At 35.6% G+C, this 17,805-nt stretch overlaps 1 protein-coding gene across 1 annotated transcript in view; it reads left to right on the top strand.

The window, feature by feature from the left end:
• The window catches only part of LOC135083888 (uncharacterized), a 114,219-nt gene extending 96,457 nt beyond the window's left edge, over nt 1-17,762 (top strand). The window contains exons 2-4 of the mRNA XM_063978640.1: nt 8,394-9,066; nt 12,588-12,710; nt 17,557-17,762. Of these exons, the coding sequence (XP_063834710.1) occupies nt 8,472-9,066; nt 12,588-12,710; nt 17,557-17,762 (924 nt within the window). The 5' untranslated portion in view covers nt 8,394-8,471. The remainder of the gene's footprint in view (nt 1-8,393; nt 9,067-12,587; nt 12,711-17,556) is intronic.
• Nucleotides 17,763-17,805: the final 43 nt, after the last annotated feature.

The following is a 17,805-nucleotide window of genomic DNA, read 5'->3' as shown; positions in this document are numbered from 1 at the left end:
AGGGGTGGGTCGCTAGTATTACATACAACTGTAATCACAGAAATACAAGTAAATTCAGACGGTGTTATCACCAACAGAAGTTAAATTAACTTTGTTATTTCGCTTACTTGTGTCAATTTAAAATAAACTTCATTCAACTTTGTCTCTCACAACCCTTGCCGCTACACCATTCATAACTTTTAAACTAACCCAAACCTATAAGGGCGCTTCCCCATGAATACAATTTTTGCAGGAACTCTTCATTTCAGTTACTCTTCATATCATTTCAGCTATAGGAAGTCCACTGCTGAACATAGGCCTCCCCCAATGATTTCCATAATGGCCGATTGGTAGCGACCTACTAATACAAGTAAGGTATTGTTTAATAGAAGTGCACTAGCAGCTTCCTCAATATTTTTTTTGCAATTACCCGTACCTTCAAAAACCGTACCTGCAAAAAACCGGATACTGCATTGTAAACCCACAAGTTCAGTTTTTCAGGATACAGTAATTCAAAATGCCGTAGGAAAAGGTCCTTATTTAGTTTTATTTGACACCCAAAACTCGGACAAGTGGGCGACATAGTGCTCTAATGAAATGCGTTCCGCGCCTAAAGGGACATCAGTCAGTCGTAAAGGCCATTCCATCGAACAAAAAGGGCCTGCTGTGTATCTCATTTAGACAACAAAGCCTTTGAAAGCACTTTAATTAACTCGCGTACAGTGTAAAGTATTGGGCCCAAAACTGTGCCCTGTGAGAGTCCGAATTTCGTCAAAAGATCTGTGCTTATAACTTCACAGTAACCAAATGAAATACATAACCTACTCAATCAGAATAATGTATCTTATTTTAATATTAAAATTAAATTTCCATTTTATCAAAGGCCTTTCCAAAATATGTAAATGAAGGAATTTCAATAGCGTCATCTAAATCAAAGCAATTTGCAGAAACGCCATTAAAATCCTCAAACAATGATTCTGAGCATACACGAGTAACCGTACATACGCGAATGTATAATCTTGCTTTGCCTCTTCCGGCACACATATATCAACACAATTATAGCCTTGTATTATTTGTGTAATATCGCTTCATTTACACCCTTAATGAAAACGTAGATAATCATGGCAATGCAAACAACAATCAACCTTAAAATAATGAGGATAGAAGCGAGTTGATGTTTGCCTGAAAATCAGTTAAATAAGCATGTGGGGTGGAATTTGCTCCATGCGGTTATAGAGTTGACATGACAATGAAATGAGTGGAAATAATGCTTGGCACAAGTCAAAACTAACAGGAAACTTTAATATAGCTGTTCAACACTTCAGTGACCCAGTTAAGCCATTGACAGCAGGGCGCTATACAATCATACTGGGTTATCAGTTACAATTTTTGTCACGTTGAACACCTTAGTTCCATCCCATATTATGACCTTTAAAGAAGGGCGCTACTATCAATGCTGGGTTATTAGTTCCGAATTTTGCCACTTGTCACTTGACGGATTTCTTTAAAGACAACACAAGAATAATAATATTATTGGTATTAATAAGGACTGGCAGGGATGAGTAAGTAGTGATCTAGTTACATTTTAGGTTGGATCAGTTAAAACCTTTTTAAGATAGCTTTTTAAAGATACACTGGAGTATCTCAAAAATATCAACAGAATATACTAAGGTCGGTTTTTCAATTTGTATTATTTAAGGTCCCTAGCGTCTTAATTTCTTGGTCATTAGAATTGGTTAAAATAAAGTTAAGTAGCTTTTAATAATGTTGAGTAAATTGAAGTAAAAATATGTTTTTATCACTGTCTTAATTTGATATTACAATTTTCTCTAGATCTCTAAAATTTTTTTATTAGCTAGTCACTTTTCATCCCAAATTACAGTAAACTGTCACATAATATCATTATTTCCTACTTTTTTCATCCAGTTACTGCTTTTATTCTAGAGGCCATCAGTGCATCGGACGGTGGGCTTTATTCTCCGCCATTTGCTATTTCTCCGACACATAATGGTCGGCCAACTGTTACCGCCAGATTTTATCCCTCAACAAGATCCCAAGCATCCATCACTCACCAAGTGACGTGTAAATAATGTACCAAAAACTGTTGCCATAATTTAAAGCAAGATCGTTAAGACTGCACACAATTTGGCAACACTATTGTTAAACCTACGGTTGTTTGTGGAAGCTGGCCCGGTTCCAAGCCCAATCGTAACTTCGGCTGTATCTACTGGTATAACCACTTGCCAGCGTTTAGTGCTTGTTAGTGGCTGAACGGCATTAAAACAATGTTAGCGAGAATTTTGCAGACGTTTCTGATGTTAGTTTGCAAAGTTGCGTGGGAAAGGACAAAGACCAAAAATGTATGGAGTGTGGTCCAAATGTCCACCACTAACGAGACCTATGTAGTAAAATAGTCTACTAAATACTGATTCATTATAACCAAACCGCAATCAAAAATATGCTGTCAGTAAAAAGTTATGACTGAATGAAAAGTCTGTTTTTTGACCTTTTCGTCCGAAAAATGTTCTTGATATCATTCTATCCATTGCACATTTTGGACTAATCTACGCATGTTATGTGATGTCGCATGTGGCGCGGGGTTAAAGGTAGATGAATTTTATTAAATATTATACTATCTCTGCCTACGACTTTGTACGCGTGAAAATAGTTTGAATAATATTTCCCATTTTTACATTTGTCTTCACTGCTCCGCCCCTATTGGTTGTAGTGTGATGTTATTTATTCTAAAACCATCCTTGATAAATGGGCTATCCATAATAAAAAGACTTTTTCAAATCGTAGTTCCTGAAATTAGCGCGTAAACTACTACAATTTTTCATACAGTCATAACTTTTTACTGACAGCTTTTTTTTTTTCGTCCCATACTGAAAGTTAATCTCTATTTAATAGACTATAAACCAATATAGGTCTCATTACTGGTGGTGATTTGGACCACTTTTGGTCATTGTCCTTTTGTGTATTAAATAAAGTCATTTAGTTGATTTGATTTCAATAATAAAAGTCGATATTGCCCTAAAAATTATCGGTCCAACGAATTTTTTTTTGTACGAATGTACGGAAGGACGAATCAGGTCAGCGGTGTCTAAAAAGAAAGTCATGAGAATTATCACTAATTATATCCCACTCAAAAACCTACAATCATTCTGGTGACAGAAACTAACGCCCCTATTCACAAACATTACTATGAGGTCTCACAGAGCGCGACCGTGCATTCACAGGGTGACACACGAACCAATCACAGAGCTCTGTTCAACGTTGTTCGTTCGATTTGCTGCTTTAGTAAATAATAAGCAAGCATCGTTTATGAATCCATAAATTAATTAATCTTCATCTATACTTTTTTCTGACTAAAGTCCTCATTCACAAAGCTGTTGGTTACTACGCTTTGAACGCATAACTTGCAGCATTCAAAATATTAATCTTAATCATTCATACATTAAAAGCTAAGTTGTGTAATTACAAAATCATGTCTAGCATCAGATTTAACATTTCAAAAGTATAGCAGTTCTAAAAACAACTTTCCTTCTTACTCTAACAACGATGTAGGTGTATTGTTCCAAAGTTTTGGTGTATCTTAGTTGGAGTTGGCTTGAAAGAAGAAGCTAAGAGTTGTTGTAAAGTTTTTACGCTTTCACTTTGGAATTGAAATAAATTCGTTGTATAATATGACTTTTTAGGTTTATTGTGTGATGTTAGCTACAACTTTTTAGACGCTAGAGACCTTAAATAATACAAATTGAAAAACCGACCTTAGTATATTCTTTTGATATTTTTGATCTTGTGTGTATCTTTAAAAAGCTATCTTAAAAAGGTTTTAACTGATCCAACATAAAATGTCATGTCATAATTTTTGCGTCAAAAAGTAACAAACATCCAGACATCATGACATCCAGACATCCAAACTTTCGCCTTTTTAATATTAGTAGGACTAGTAGGATGGGATGAAGAGTGACCAGCTAACAAAAAATATTTAGAGATCTGGAGATAAAATTTTGTATCAAATCAAGACAGTGATGAAACATAGTTTTACTTTAATTTACTCAACATCATTAAAATCAACTTAATTTTATTTTAACAGTATTCTAATGACCTATAAATTAACAAGGCATCTAGGGGATTAGGTTAGGGATTCTGGCGATGACGTAAAATAATTAATGACAATGACTTATATTATTATTCTTACTATGGTTAGACTGACTTTCAATTCACGTCGAATTTCCTTATCATCATTCAGAAATTAATCTTACATTCAATTACGAAGGCAACTTGTTTTTCAGAAAATGATGATGCTTCTTTTAAAGTGATTTACTTTCATCTCTCGGAAGCTCGAGTTTGGGTTAACTAAGTTTGTCACTAATTACTTGGGTTGACGGTAAAGCGGTAATAACCTGATGTAACCAGTTTACTGAGGGTTTGGAACTGGCCTCTTTGACAATTAGAAGTTCATTAAGTGCCATTTTGGTGGTTGGAATCTTTGAAATTCAGTGTAATGTGACTTAATCGTAAGGATCGTGATAAAGTCTGATTTCAACTTTATGAAGGTTTGGAATCAACTATTGATTATCTACAACCGTTGTACCGTTTTTATTATCTTTTGTTCCACAAATATCTTATGGCTGAGATGATGATGATCATGATTTAATAATTCTTCTTATCATACGTTCAGCTTATGTCAAGATTTGCTGGAACTTGGCTAAAAAAGAAATATGTCTATAACAAATTCAGCTTCGTGAAACACTTGCGTACCAACTTCGTTCCAACCAATATTATGTCGTACGTTATAAAAATGGCAATATCTAATTTATTGTCTTCGTTTCATTTCCGTTTACTTCATCTTGTTTCCGCGCTTATTATATTTATATTGTTATTTATTTCTTAGCATTCCGTTACGCTCGTGTGGGTTTCAGTATGTCACATAGCAAGGTGTAGGTATAACATTAATTTTGATTGTTACAAGTTCTGTGGGGAATGCGCAAATTAATTTGTTACTTCCATATTGAGATGTTGATTTCATAGAAAAGGTTATTGTTGAGTTCCAGAATCAAATTATGTAAGAAGCACATTATGATAAATATTACGTGTAAGCATACGGTCATTTTAGACATCCTTGAGGGAGGCCTTTGTCCAGCTGTGGACATCATTTTGCTGAAACGAACAAACATGTAAATTAAAGCCTAAATTCTAAATAATATTTACAAAATACACCACACCCAGCGCAGCCGTTTGGTGCCCAAAAGGCACGTAAAATCATGTAAATTATCTCACACTTTTTAGGGCATGACTTTTAGTCGTGTTGTTTAGTCCATTACCTTCATAATGCCTTTTTCTGCGTGTGCTCTGTCCCTTATGATAAACACGTACGTATCTACATTAATGCGTTTATGAACCGTCAGATACGGCGTTTTTTATGGTAACGCCCTAAAAGCGCTGAGTGGACTGTAATAATAATAAAATATAGCTAATGACCAGTAAAAGACCGGATGTGGCTTTGTTTTGGGTGGGCACTTTTATGTTTTTTTTTTTTTTTTTTTTTTTTTTTTTTTTTTTTTTTTTTATAAAGATTATTACCAATTTGTATTGCCCAAATTACTAATAGTCCCATTAGCCCCTCGTGGTAAGCTAAATAAGCTTGTGTTACGAGTGGGCTCACCACAATAGTCGAGCGGCGGTGGGATTCGAACCCGCGTTCCTCGTATCTCGAGTCGGCCACACCGACCCCTTCACCGTTCGGCTATCGTGGTTATAAATCGTGGTTTGTTAGGGTTCTTTCCCACGGGGATATACCGTTTTTTGCAGGATACAATTTAGTACTATAATAATGTGTTTTTAACACTAAACATTCACCCGAGTATTCCGTTTGTAGTGGAACCCATCCATTCGAATTTGGAATTCGGTTTTGTAATAACTGGACCAGTAAAAATAGGATCCAGTTTAATTACAAGTTTTTTTTGACATAAGATACATACCTTATTTATTTGCATCACCATAATTAACATGGGCAGATAAGGCTTAAAGCTAAACAGATCATTATACGGGCACTGCAATTAGAAGAGAGGAGGATCTACTAATTAATCACAATTTAAACTATTAAATATCAAGTTATGCAATATTGGTCAAGTCCAAAAGAATCCCACTCGTAGCTTCTTGCATTTTTTTGCAATCACCCGTACCATCACTAACCGTACCTGCAAAAAACGGAACTGTCGTGTGAACACAAGTAATTTTACTGATCTAGTGTGTCCTGCTTTACTGTATCCCGCAAAACTGTATTACCATGAGAAAGGGCCCTGAAGCTTTTTGGGTGGTTTTATGTTTGTTACGTTTTATTCACTTAATGACTATAAATGGTTCCAACGATCACTGCAATTACTACAATACTCGTAAAGCTTTTAAGCTTGTGCTTATGACGGCACAGTCTGTAGTAAGCTAAACATTGTGGTAACTAATGTTATACAAGCTATTTCACCCTGTATACTTTCAGAATAGTACACAACAAAAGAGTAACTTAAAATTAATTACATATACTCATACACCCTTTACAGTTAAAAAGTTACACCCGGAAAGAACACTGGATTAAAATTATCATACTAAATACAACAACTTTGCAAGTAGAGATCATCGGCAATAATAATGTTCTTTAAATGTTGTTTCCTGACAGACATAACAATAAAATTAAATACTTTTTTAGATTCTTGGTTATTTTCATGAAATCATTTTTGACATACAGCACCTGCTTTAAGTTCCTCAAGAAGATTTCTAGTTAACAGCAAAACTATTATTGTGCCCACCGTTTACTCTGAAAAGTTTTTTATCTGTAAAATAATGTTATATTATTTTCATTAGTAAAGTAACGTGTTAAACGTCATCGATGTGGTGACTAAACATGTAAGCGCTTTGGGTTTTCTGTAAGCTTATTATGTTGCTCATTAAATAAATAAATAAAATAATGAGTGGATCTACTACAATAGGTGTAAAATATGGCGTGCGCTATCACAGTCTTCTGAATTGAAAAACGTAAGAAATATTCTCATCAAAATACATCGAGAAGTCTCTATAATGACGTACAAATTAAAACATCACAATCTCATAACCTACCCAACGTATCATAATATCACACGAAGTGAATTTTTTTTTATGCATAACAAGGCAGGTATTTGACCACAGAATACTACCGCAGTGGGATCGGCGCATTAAAGTACATCCATGTGAAATCGTTGCGCGTTTATTGGCTTGATTTTGGCTTTGGCTGATGTGAATATAGGGTTGATAACTTATCGATAATTTACTTAAAATTAAAATAATTTACAATGTGACGTTCGAATTAGAGATCGCGTTCGCACTACTTCCTTAAAATTTCCAAATGAAAACTAGTTGGACGAGTTCAAGTTGACAATAAATAGCCTAGTGGTGTAAAATATTTAGGTGAACCCACTCATAACACAAGCATAATACTTCGTTCGTTCGTTCGTTCGTTTCAGCCAAAAGACGTCCACTGCTGGACAAAAGCCCCCCCAAGAATTTCCACAAAGACCGGTCAGGCGCCTCCCGCGACCTTCACCAGATCGTCGGTCCACCTAGTGGGAGGCCTGCCTACGCTACGTCTTCCGGCTCGTGGTCGCCACTCAAGAACTTTCCTGCCCCATCGGCCATATATACTTAGCTGACTACTAAATCTACTAACAAGAACAAACAAATTCCATGAAAAACTGGTAAAGATTGTGTCGTCATTCCATCATTTAAATTACCAATATCTCTAACAGATATTGCTGGCAACAGTATTTTTACTCGGATCAAATGCTATGTTTTTTCAAACCTGAAAATCCTGTGCGGCCAGGGTCAGCCGCCAAAAAAATAACTTTTAGAAATTCTTTTACATGTTCCAAGTCAAAGCACCAACCGAATTTTTCATCGAATCGCAACATTCCGACAGCACTATGACGTAGCTACCCATTTACTGTAGCGTGCACCATACATACGGTTTTTATTTGGCTGTTTCGGATTTAGGGTGTTCGTGTTATGAAAGTTAAAACTGTTTTGTATTTTGTCTTACTTTATATTAAATCGTAGAAAGTCTGCAAACATTTTGTATTTCCTTGTACAATTTTGGCGCAATCTGTGATAAATACCTTCTGAAACTGAGAATTTTATTATCTTGAATAATTCTAAGCCTGGAATGACTGATCATTAAAATAGCTCTAATATAGGTCATGTTATCACACGTGAATCTAATTATAGTATTGGAACATACCAATCGACTATTCTCCGACTAATAACTTTCCCCTACCGCGGGAACAACACCTATTGTATAACCCTGAGAAACTCCGGTAGTTGCTAGAAAAACAAACCAATTACTTCCAAGAAAACGTATTCATCACAGCTTTCTTTTGTTACAGATGTCCCAGCCAGCGATTGTAAGAGGAAACCTTATCAAAACCAAAAAATAAAACGGTGATGAAGTTTGCATCACAAATATGGATCCCACTCAGAAAATTCACGAAAAACGCCACAGAAGATCAGAATGGAGGTTCCAATGGACACATCTCATAGCTCTATTGTATATAACATCTCTAACTACACATGTAAACTGTCAAAGTCAAGAAAGCATAACCAAAACAGTTAAAATAGACAAAGTAGAAACTAATAACTGCCATAGCTGTCACAGTAGTAGTAAAGGTAGTGTTAATGTAGAAAATGTAGTTAATAAAACTAATGTTAGTGAAGATGAAGAAACGAACGATGCAGTGGACGATGTTATAGAGATCCTTGGAACGATAACGAAAAGGTATATTCTTGTTAATGTGAGTGAAACGCAACTTGAAGAAGAAGTCGAAAATATACTAAATAAAGCGCTAAGCAAAGATAGATACGAAATCGCTGATGGTGTTGAGATTAAATCTATTAAAGGCAGTGAAGATAGTAAAAAGGAAACAAATACTGATGAAGGAAGAGCGCTTTTCAGCAAATTCAGCTACGAATACAGATTGCTTCAGAAGTTTAAGAACTTTGTAGACACTCATGTTCTTTCTATAAATCTGCCTAAAGCTGCGAAGATGATGGGATTCCGATGTAAGTATAATATTAATTACTATTATTTTTAAGAAAGGATTAAAATTATAGTTAATCTCCCAAACTGTAGATCAAAAAACCAATTTATCGTAAACTATAAATATCATATCATAAATTCATAAATTAACTAAAATTATGTGTGCAATAAACAGGATAAATAATAAATCACTACCACACATAATTAAACCTATTTACAAAATCATCCAAAGTATCAGCGAAAAATCAAAATCTTGAGACCAAATTATGAAAGGCGTTACCTTTAATTTTTAGCTAAACAGTTTTATATTAAAGATCACGCAATATATTTTCAATTTATAACCGAGACAGGTTAAAGCTACGGTTTTCCTTATACAAACCTTATCTTGTACGGAACAGACAAGGAGTTACCAATAAAATCCCTCGGTGACAGAACAAATCTACTTGACACGACTGTACAAGTGTAGGCACAATATTTGCAACGGGTTGGTTTCAATTTGTATTATACTTGCGAAGACGAATCTCTTTTTTCTATAGGGTTTCAGTTAGATAGGGAAGATTTATTTACAAACTAGCTTTCCGCCCGCGGCTTCGCCCGCGTGGAATTTTGTCTGTCACAGAAAAACTTTATCGCGCGCGTCCCTGTTTCAAAAACCGGGATAAAAACTATCCTATGTTCTTTCCCGGAACTCAAACTATCTCTATGCCAAATTTCATCAAAATCGGTTGCGAGGTTTAAGCGGGAAAGCGTAACAGACAGACAGACAGACAGACAGACAGACAGACAGACAGACAGAGTTACTTTCGCATTTATAATATTAGTTGGGATTATTAAAATAAACAGATATTTTTTCAACAAACGCAAAACTAAGGCTGGTTTTAGAGTGACGCTGACGCTCGCTGACCGTCAGCGCTGACAGCCGAAATGTATGAAGCGTCGGCGCCGAGCGATCAGCGTCACTCAGGAACGTTCCCTTCAATTACATACATATTGATCTGTCAGCGCCGACGATCAGCGAGCGGTCAGCGCGATTCTAAAACCCGCCTAATTGTTTACACAAAAATAAAAACGTGTCCGCGAGGCAAAGAGGCGAGGATGCTGGCTGCATTTCCTCGCTGAATAGCAATACTAAAATTTGTTTAGGGAAAGAGCCAGCATCCCAACTATCCTAAATTTTTATTAATTCAGAAATGGTCCGATGTTACTGCTGCTTATAATGTTACTGCATTATAAAATTTAGCAACAGAAACTCTTGTTCAATTTCATCAAAATATTATGAATGTAACCAAAGCGTGTAAACGTAACTTTTTCAAAAACATTTGAAGATAAACAAAGTGGAAAAATAGTCTGGAAAAAATGTAAATTCTCTATTTTTCTTTTTCTTTTCAACTGTTTGGTAGAATAACGAGTGTTACATTAATGTTGATTAAGCATACAGCAGACATTGAAACAAAACAAATATGTTTGTAGTTTCAGTAATAGTTTAAAGAAAAATTAACCTTATGCTACAAGACAAATAGCAAAAGAAATTGCTGGAATTATTCACTTCAGTTCTTTGTTATTGTTGAAAGAAAATTACTATCGCGTCCAAACACCGTACATCATTGAACCTTAATTGAAATAGACCCCGAGATTTTTCCTGTAATTAATTAACCAATAATTCCAGCCAAGTGCCAGCCGGTCTACTCCGAAACGCTGTTCACGTACTTTCAGATCTATCTGTCACTATCGCTCTTGCTGGCATCTCGCTTTGCGTGAGAGGGATGGCAACATTCGAAACTTCGGATAACGTTTTTCAGAGTAACCCCGCAGCTATTTTCGCCAGTTTGATTATGTTTCGATGATTTTAATGGGTCGGAAATTCGAAATACAATTCGATGTAAAGAGCAAGCACGTGTATCCAAACCAAAGAGCTTTAGAATTGTGAGAGTTAACCTTTGAACTTGGATTAAATCACAAAGATACATAAACGTTCAAACGTAAAGACAGACCTTTGAAATTCAACCAATTAATAACAATTAACCCTGTGAAGTTCAAAACTTCACAGGGCCAAATCGATGATAAAGTTGCAAAAGTTTCCCTTATAACACGCTACCAAACAAGCTAAATAGCGCTATATCTGGGGGCACGGTAGTGCCCCCACCAAGTCGAGCAAAAAAGCGGCACGGCCGTACCATCCTTTTCTCGAAGCAATTCAGGCCATTGTCGACCGCCTGTAACTTCGTTGTGGATAAAATAAAACTAGAAGGCTGAATTTTCATTAGCTATGCAGGCATTGTAAAGACACGGTATATTTCAAATTTCATTCAATTTGAACCAGTAGTTTAAGAATTATAACGGGTCAAAGTTTCTTAATTTTGTCACTCACTGACTGACTCACCGATCATCAAAATTCTAAGGCACTTTTAGCAGACCTAGAAGCTTCAAATTTGGAATATAAGTAGTGTTTGGTGTATGAATCAAGGAAAAACTAAAATATTTGGGGGCACGGTAGTGCGACCGCCAAGTCGAGTAAAATTTTTCAATTTCGGTCCAGTTTTCTAGATACATAACTGCTGTCTACAAAATACAAAAAGAAATGAGATCCCATCAAAAACAATACTTGTCAAAAAAACCAAGTCTCGCAACTCAGTTGTTCTACGGTAAAAAGTTGTGAGATCTATGTAATACCAAGTCCAGGCCAGGAAATCTTTAACGTTTTACATAAATTATTGACTTGGTCATCGCACTAAATAATTTAATTTACACGTGTTTTCATGCGATGGCCAAGTCAATATATTTATGTAAAACGTTAAAGATTTCCTGTAAAACGTTAAACGTTAAACTGTACCTCTTTATAATATTAGTATAGATTACCACGTGATAAATCCCCAGGTCACCTCTATTATTTTATAGATAGGTATTAAAGGCTACAAATGAAAATTAAATGAAATTGTTTGTAATGTTAATGACGCAAAAAATAATATTACGATAAACCTCGTGCGTTGTTCAAATATTAAATTCGAGAACAATGTTACGAAAAGTATTCTTTTTTCATTAAAATTGTTCGGAAGGGTGGAGGATTTTTCATACAGAATATTTGATGTTATGTTAAAATTGTTAAACGAATTTTTTGTCGGTGACATCCAACAATCGCTGCGAAAAGATTTTTTTAATTTTTTAAGGTGAGCACAGACTGGAAGCATTCATAAATAGTTAATAACAGGTAAATAGTTAGTAACTGTGTAATAAGTTGATGATACAAATTATTGCAGTAGTTACTTTAGTAGTTTTAAACCTATAAACCTTCCTCTTGAGTCACTCTATCTATTAAAAAAAAACCGCATCAAAATCAGTTGCGTAGTTCTAAAGATCTAAGCATACATAGGGACAGACGGGGGAAAGCGACTTTGTTGATGAGGTCTCACAGTGCGCGTAACGTAATGTTATGTGTGACGGAGTAATGTTTGTACGTTTGAATACGGGCGTTACTTTATTTAGTTCTTTATTGCCTATTGACATAATAATAGTTTTCATTCTAAAAATATTCTTCTTCTCATTCCAGCTTTCGGCCTAAACAAATTCTTCGTGCCTCTCCTGATCGGGGGCCAAGTTCTGCTGAAGTCTATTTTGTTCGCCATGTTCCTGCCAAGCATTCTGGGGAGTTTCGGGAAGATATTGGGAAAAGGTGAGTTCAGTTCTTAAAACACAAGAGTTTAATATTAAACGTTCGTAGATTTTTTTTTTACAATAAAAACCATTTGATTAGCTGTAGCTGGTGTGTGATTAAATTACTTCAGAAAGTACCTAAAAGTACGGCCAACGAGAAGCGATACCAAATGTAAACAAACCCAATGTCCTGGGTGAACCCGTCTGACTTTGACATATTTTGGCGGGAGAACGAGACATTACGACAAATACACAAGATGGGAAGAGACAGAATATATTATTATCAACTCGACAGTCGTATTGACCTTTTGTATCGCTGCTAGTTGGCCGTACTCTAGTTAATGTGTTTTTGTTCGTACTGTAATAGTTTTTGCTGATTCAAGAGCTTAAAATTATTATTTGGAAACTGATAATTTTCATCAAACTTGAATAAATTTTATTTTAGAAGCATTAACAAAGATTCTTAAGAATTTGAATTCATGAACGTATTTTATTTATCGAAAATTTTCATTATACTTGTTGTAGATCGTTTTAGAAGCAATTTCAATACAAGTTGAATTTCTGAGCGCGTATTTTGTAATATCGATGAAAATGAATAAGTATAACAATGTCTCAGTCGCCTTTTATGAAAATATAAGTAAGTGTACTCGTAAGTAATTGTAAGTCATAGACAAAAGTCGTAAAATCTCAGTCTAGTTAGATCTTTGACCCCACTTTGACTTCTAAGGCTGAGTTGCACCACCTAACTTTGACCGTAACTATAACGCTAACTGGTGCTTTTTGTATGGAGTTTGACAGATTTTTGACGTTTGTTAAAGTTAAAGTATCCAGTTCAGGCATATAGATTGTAATACAATAATTAAAACCTTTAGAGAATTAAATATGAAAAAAACTGAGGACCTTTGGGGAATCTCCGTCAGTATAATTGGAACAATTATTGACACCATAGCTCCTCACCTTGCATTCATTTTTAATACATGTATTGATCAAGGTTGCTTTCCTAGCTTAATGAAGTTAAGTAAAATAATTCCATTGTTCAAGGCTGGTGACAAATGTGACCCCTCTAATTTTCGACCGATTTCTATTCTACCAGTACTTAGCAAAATTTTCGAGAAAATTATTTTCCACCAACTTCTATCTCACTTCATTTTTAACAAATTATTACACAATAAGCAATTTGGTTTTACGAAAGGTAGAAGCACTACTGACGCTGGAGTAGCACTATTGAAACACGTCTTTGTTGCTTGGGAGAGTAAAAAGGACGCTGTTGGTATTTTCTGTGATCTTTCAAAAGCGTTTGATTGTGTAGACCACCAAACCTTACTAAACAAATTGCGACATTATGGTGTTTCGAATAAGTCACTTGATCTGCTGAACTCGTATCTCACAGGCAGAAAACAAAAAGTTTGTATTAACGGAACTGAGTCTTCTGGAGCACCTCTTACTATGGGTGTGCCGCAGGGATCAATATTGGGACCTTTGCTATTTCTTATTTACATTAATGACCTTCCTTACTTTGTAAAAGATCTGTATGATATTGTGTTATTTGCTGATGACACATCTCTCATTTTCAAAGTTGATAGAGGTAAAGTAAATTTTGACGATATTAACCTTTAACTGGTGACATGGTTTTTGTGTAACGTAACTGGTGACGTGCGGTCTGAGAGGCCGCTACCGTATCAAGACTGTAGCATAGAAACTAGGTAAGGTAGCATACCACAATCTTTAAAAACAGATTATTAGCATATAGAAGAATTAAATTTAAATAAAATAATAAACTCTAAATATAATTTTTAATGCAGAACTTGCTGTTAAATTATATGTAGTAATAAAAATCAAAAAACTAGAGATGACATGGATAATCGCAAATAAGAAATTTAAATCAAGAAATTATAACAAAATTCGTATTTTTTATTATAGTTCCAATGCTAATCAATTTAAAAAAAACCTATCACACATAGGTAACCTATAATTTTAGAAAACTGGCAGTGGTGAAACTTTTGTATTTTTTATTGGCTGTCAGGACATTTATTGTTTGGCATAAGAGTGGGCCGTCATTTTCCCTTTCTGACTGATTCTCGTCAATTGGTCCTTCATCTTCAAAAACACTTTCTTCGGCTTCCGAATCATGGTCACTTTGCTCCAGAACGATGTTTTCAGGAACATATTCGGCTTCCGACCCAATTGAGTCTTCCTTTTCTGGATATTTTTCAACTGGCGAATTTTCAAGTCGTTTCATAAAGTATGGCACTATATTCCCAACTAATGATCCTACGCTTCTTTTTTGGAGTTATTTAAGTATCAATTTCAAGTAAAAACTGTAAAAATACAAAAAAACTGTATGAAAAAAATGTCACGTAACTGGTGACATGCGGTCTGAGAGACCGCTGCTGAACTTTACATCGATGTAACTTGCCGATTTGGAGCTGAATGATGCAAATATCCTTATCTACGGTGTAGACACAACTAAACTTGAAGCTACTGAAGCGGTGAAACATTGGAAGTACGGGGAAGGGGGTGAAACGATGTTTCACTGACGCCGCCCGGCCTGTGAGACCGCTTGTCACCAGTTAAAGGTTAATAACACACTCTCACAGGTTCTACATTGGTTCACTGTTAACAACTTATTGTTAAATGCAAACAAAACTAAGTGCATTAAATTTACCTTACCTAATGTGAGGCAGGTTTCCACGCAATTAATGGTGAAGAATGAACCATTAAATAGCATAAATTCCACAACATTCCTGGGAATCACTTTAAATGCTAAACTTCAATGGGGTCCTCATATTGAAACTTTGTCAAAAAGGCTCAGTTCGGCTGCTTTTGCAGTGAGAAAGATAAGGCAATTAACTGACATTGAAACGGCAAGGGTAGTATATTTTAGCTATTTTCATAGTATAATGTCATACGGCATATTGTTGTGGGGCTCAGCCGCGGACATTGAAACTGTGTTTGTTCTGCAGAAGAGAGCAGGGCGGGCCATTTATAACCTTGGACCCCGATTTTCCTTGAAAGATTTTTTTAAGGAAATAAACATACTGACAGTAGCTTCACAGTTCATTTATGAAAACATTTTATATGTCCGCAAAAATATAGAGCAATTCACGAAAAAGAGCGATTTGCATAACTTTAATACAAGAAACAAAAATAAACTTGCCGTTCCAAATATCAGATTGCATAAGATTGGTAATTCATTTATGGGAAAATGTATTAAATTCTTTAATAAATTACCACAAACTGTTGTAGAACTACCCATTCATAAATTCAAAGCACATATTAAAAGTACCTTAATGAAAAAGGGCTACTATAAAGTCGATGATTATTTAAAAGATAAAAATGTTTGGGATACGTTACTGCCTAGCTCGCAAAAATATAACTTTGTACATTTTAAAGCATGTAAACCTTTGAAAAAGAGGCTGACAATAGTGACTGAGTTTCTTGCGCTGCTTCTTCTCAGCACTGGCCCATTTATTGTCCTGAAGCAGTGGTAGGGTTAATACTGGGACGTGTAAAAGTGCTTTTTTAAGCCTATTTACAGAAATAAATGAGTTTTAGAGTTTTAGAGTTTTTTAAAGTATGGTGCAACCCAACCTTAGTAAAGACGTCTATGAAGTATGGATTTTATGGAGTATTTTATGTCACTCGACCAGTTTAGTTTACTGCTTCTTAATTTTATGTCGCAGATAAGATCTTATATTAGATATAACTTTCCATCCATAAGTGTCAGTTTATTAAGAATCTTTTCTACGATTCTATAAATAAAGTAAAGCTGAATAGGTTTAAGTAAAATACAACATCAGTAGTACTATCGCGCATGAGAAAATCAATTTCGTTATTTTCAGCTTCACGTATCATAAAATTCAATTTTTCGCAGTCTTAGATATTTTAACATTCGTTTTGCGATTGTAATCGCTTTCCCTAAATTGCATTTATTCAACAGAAAAAGGCAATAAAATATATTTTGCACAATAAGTTACTCGTATTACGTCAGTGGGATTAGCTTGATTTGCCTTTTTCCGAAAAACCAGTATCTGTGACAAGTTCGTTCGTTTCAGCCGAAAGATGTCCACTGCTGGACAAAGGCCTCTACCAAGGATTTCCACAAAGACCGGTCCTGCGCCGCTCGCTTCCAGGCACCTCCCGCGACCTTCACCAGATCGTCGGTCCACCTAGTGGGAGGCCTGCCCACGCTACGTCTTCAGGCTCGTGTTCACCACTCAAGAACTTTCCTGACCCAGCGTACGATCTATCTATGTGTATAATAACTATATTTATTCCAGTGAAAAATAATAAGGCAACTTATCTTCCTAGTATCTCTCGTTTCTGTTCTAGTACCTAAAAAAATATACCTCTTATACAGGGTGTTAGGTAAATGGGTTTATAATCCGACACTAGCCCATGTTATGTGCATATAAATGGTATGGTGAAGTCAGAAAATTAATATCATCATTTTAATTATTTTAATTTTCATACCAAATCAGATTTTATATTTTATTTTTTATGAAAATTAAAAAAATTAAAATGATGTTATCACTGACTTCACCTTATAGTCCAGTCAATGAATGCCTTAACGACGGTGTAGAGGGAAATGCCTGGAACACAAAATGGTACCTTCAAACCCCCCTCTCCCCACCGACTCAAGGGCTAAGCGCGGGGACTTTTGCTATGTTTACCTTAGGAGGTGTCTAGTCTAGATAAAAAAAATAAAGTCCCGAAGTCATAAATTATGTTCCACGGATTTCCCTCTTTAATGCTTTATTGACTGGACTAGTGTCGGCTTATAAACCCATTTACCTAATAGGTACCCTGTATATTCTTTGCCGTCTCCTCTGTGTATTCCTTCACGTTTATTCCTATCTGTCCAGGCATCTCCCAGCTCTCAGCGTCCTCCAGCCAAGCCAGCTACCCACCAGCTCCCGCAGATGACCAGACAGGGTACAACAACGACAACAAAGACTTCATGGGGTACGAGACCAGTCCGACTGGAGCGTACGCGTACCCTAACGACGGGTTCTATGGAAATGTAGACCAGGATGCGAACGACCTCTCTAATGTTGATATGTCACGGTAAGTCGATATGTCCGTTAGAGGAGAATAATTAAGACCACTTCCAC

Source organism: Ostrinia nubilalis, chromosome 24 (assembly GCF_963855985.1).
Source record: "Ostrinia nubilalis chromosome 24, ilOstNubi1.1, whole genome shotgun sequence".
Taxonomy (NCBI): Eukaryota; Metazoa; Arthropoda; class Insecta; order Lepidoptera; family Crambidae; genus Ostrinia; species Ostrinia nubilalis.
The sequence above is the reverse complement of the archived record's forward strand: the minus strand, read 5'-3'. Positions and strand labels throughout refer to the sequence as shown.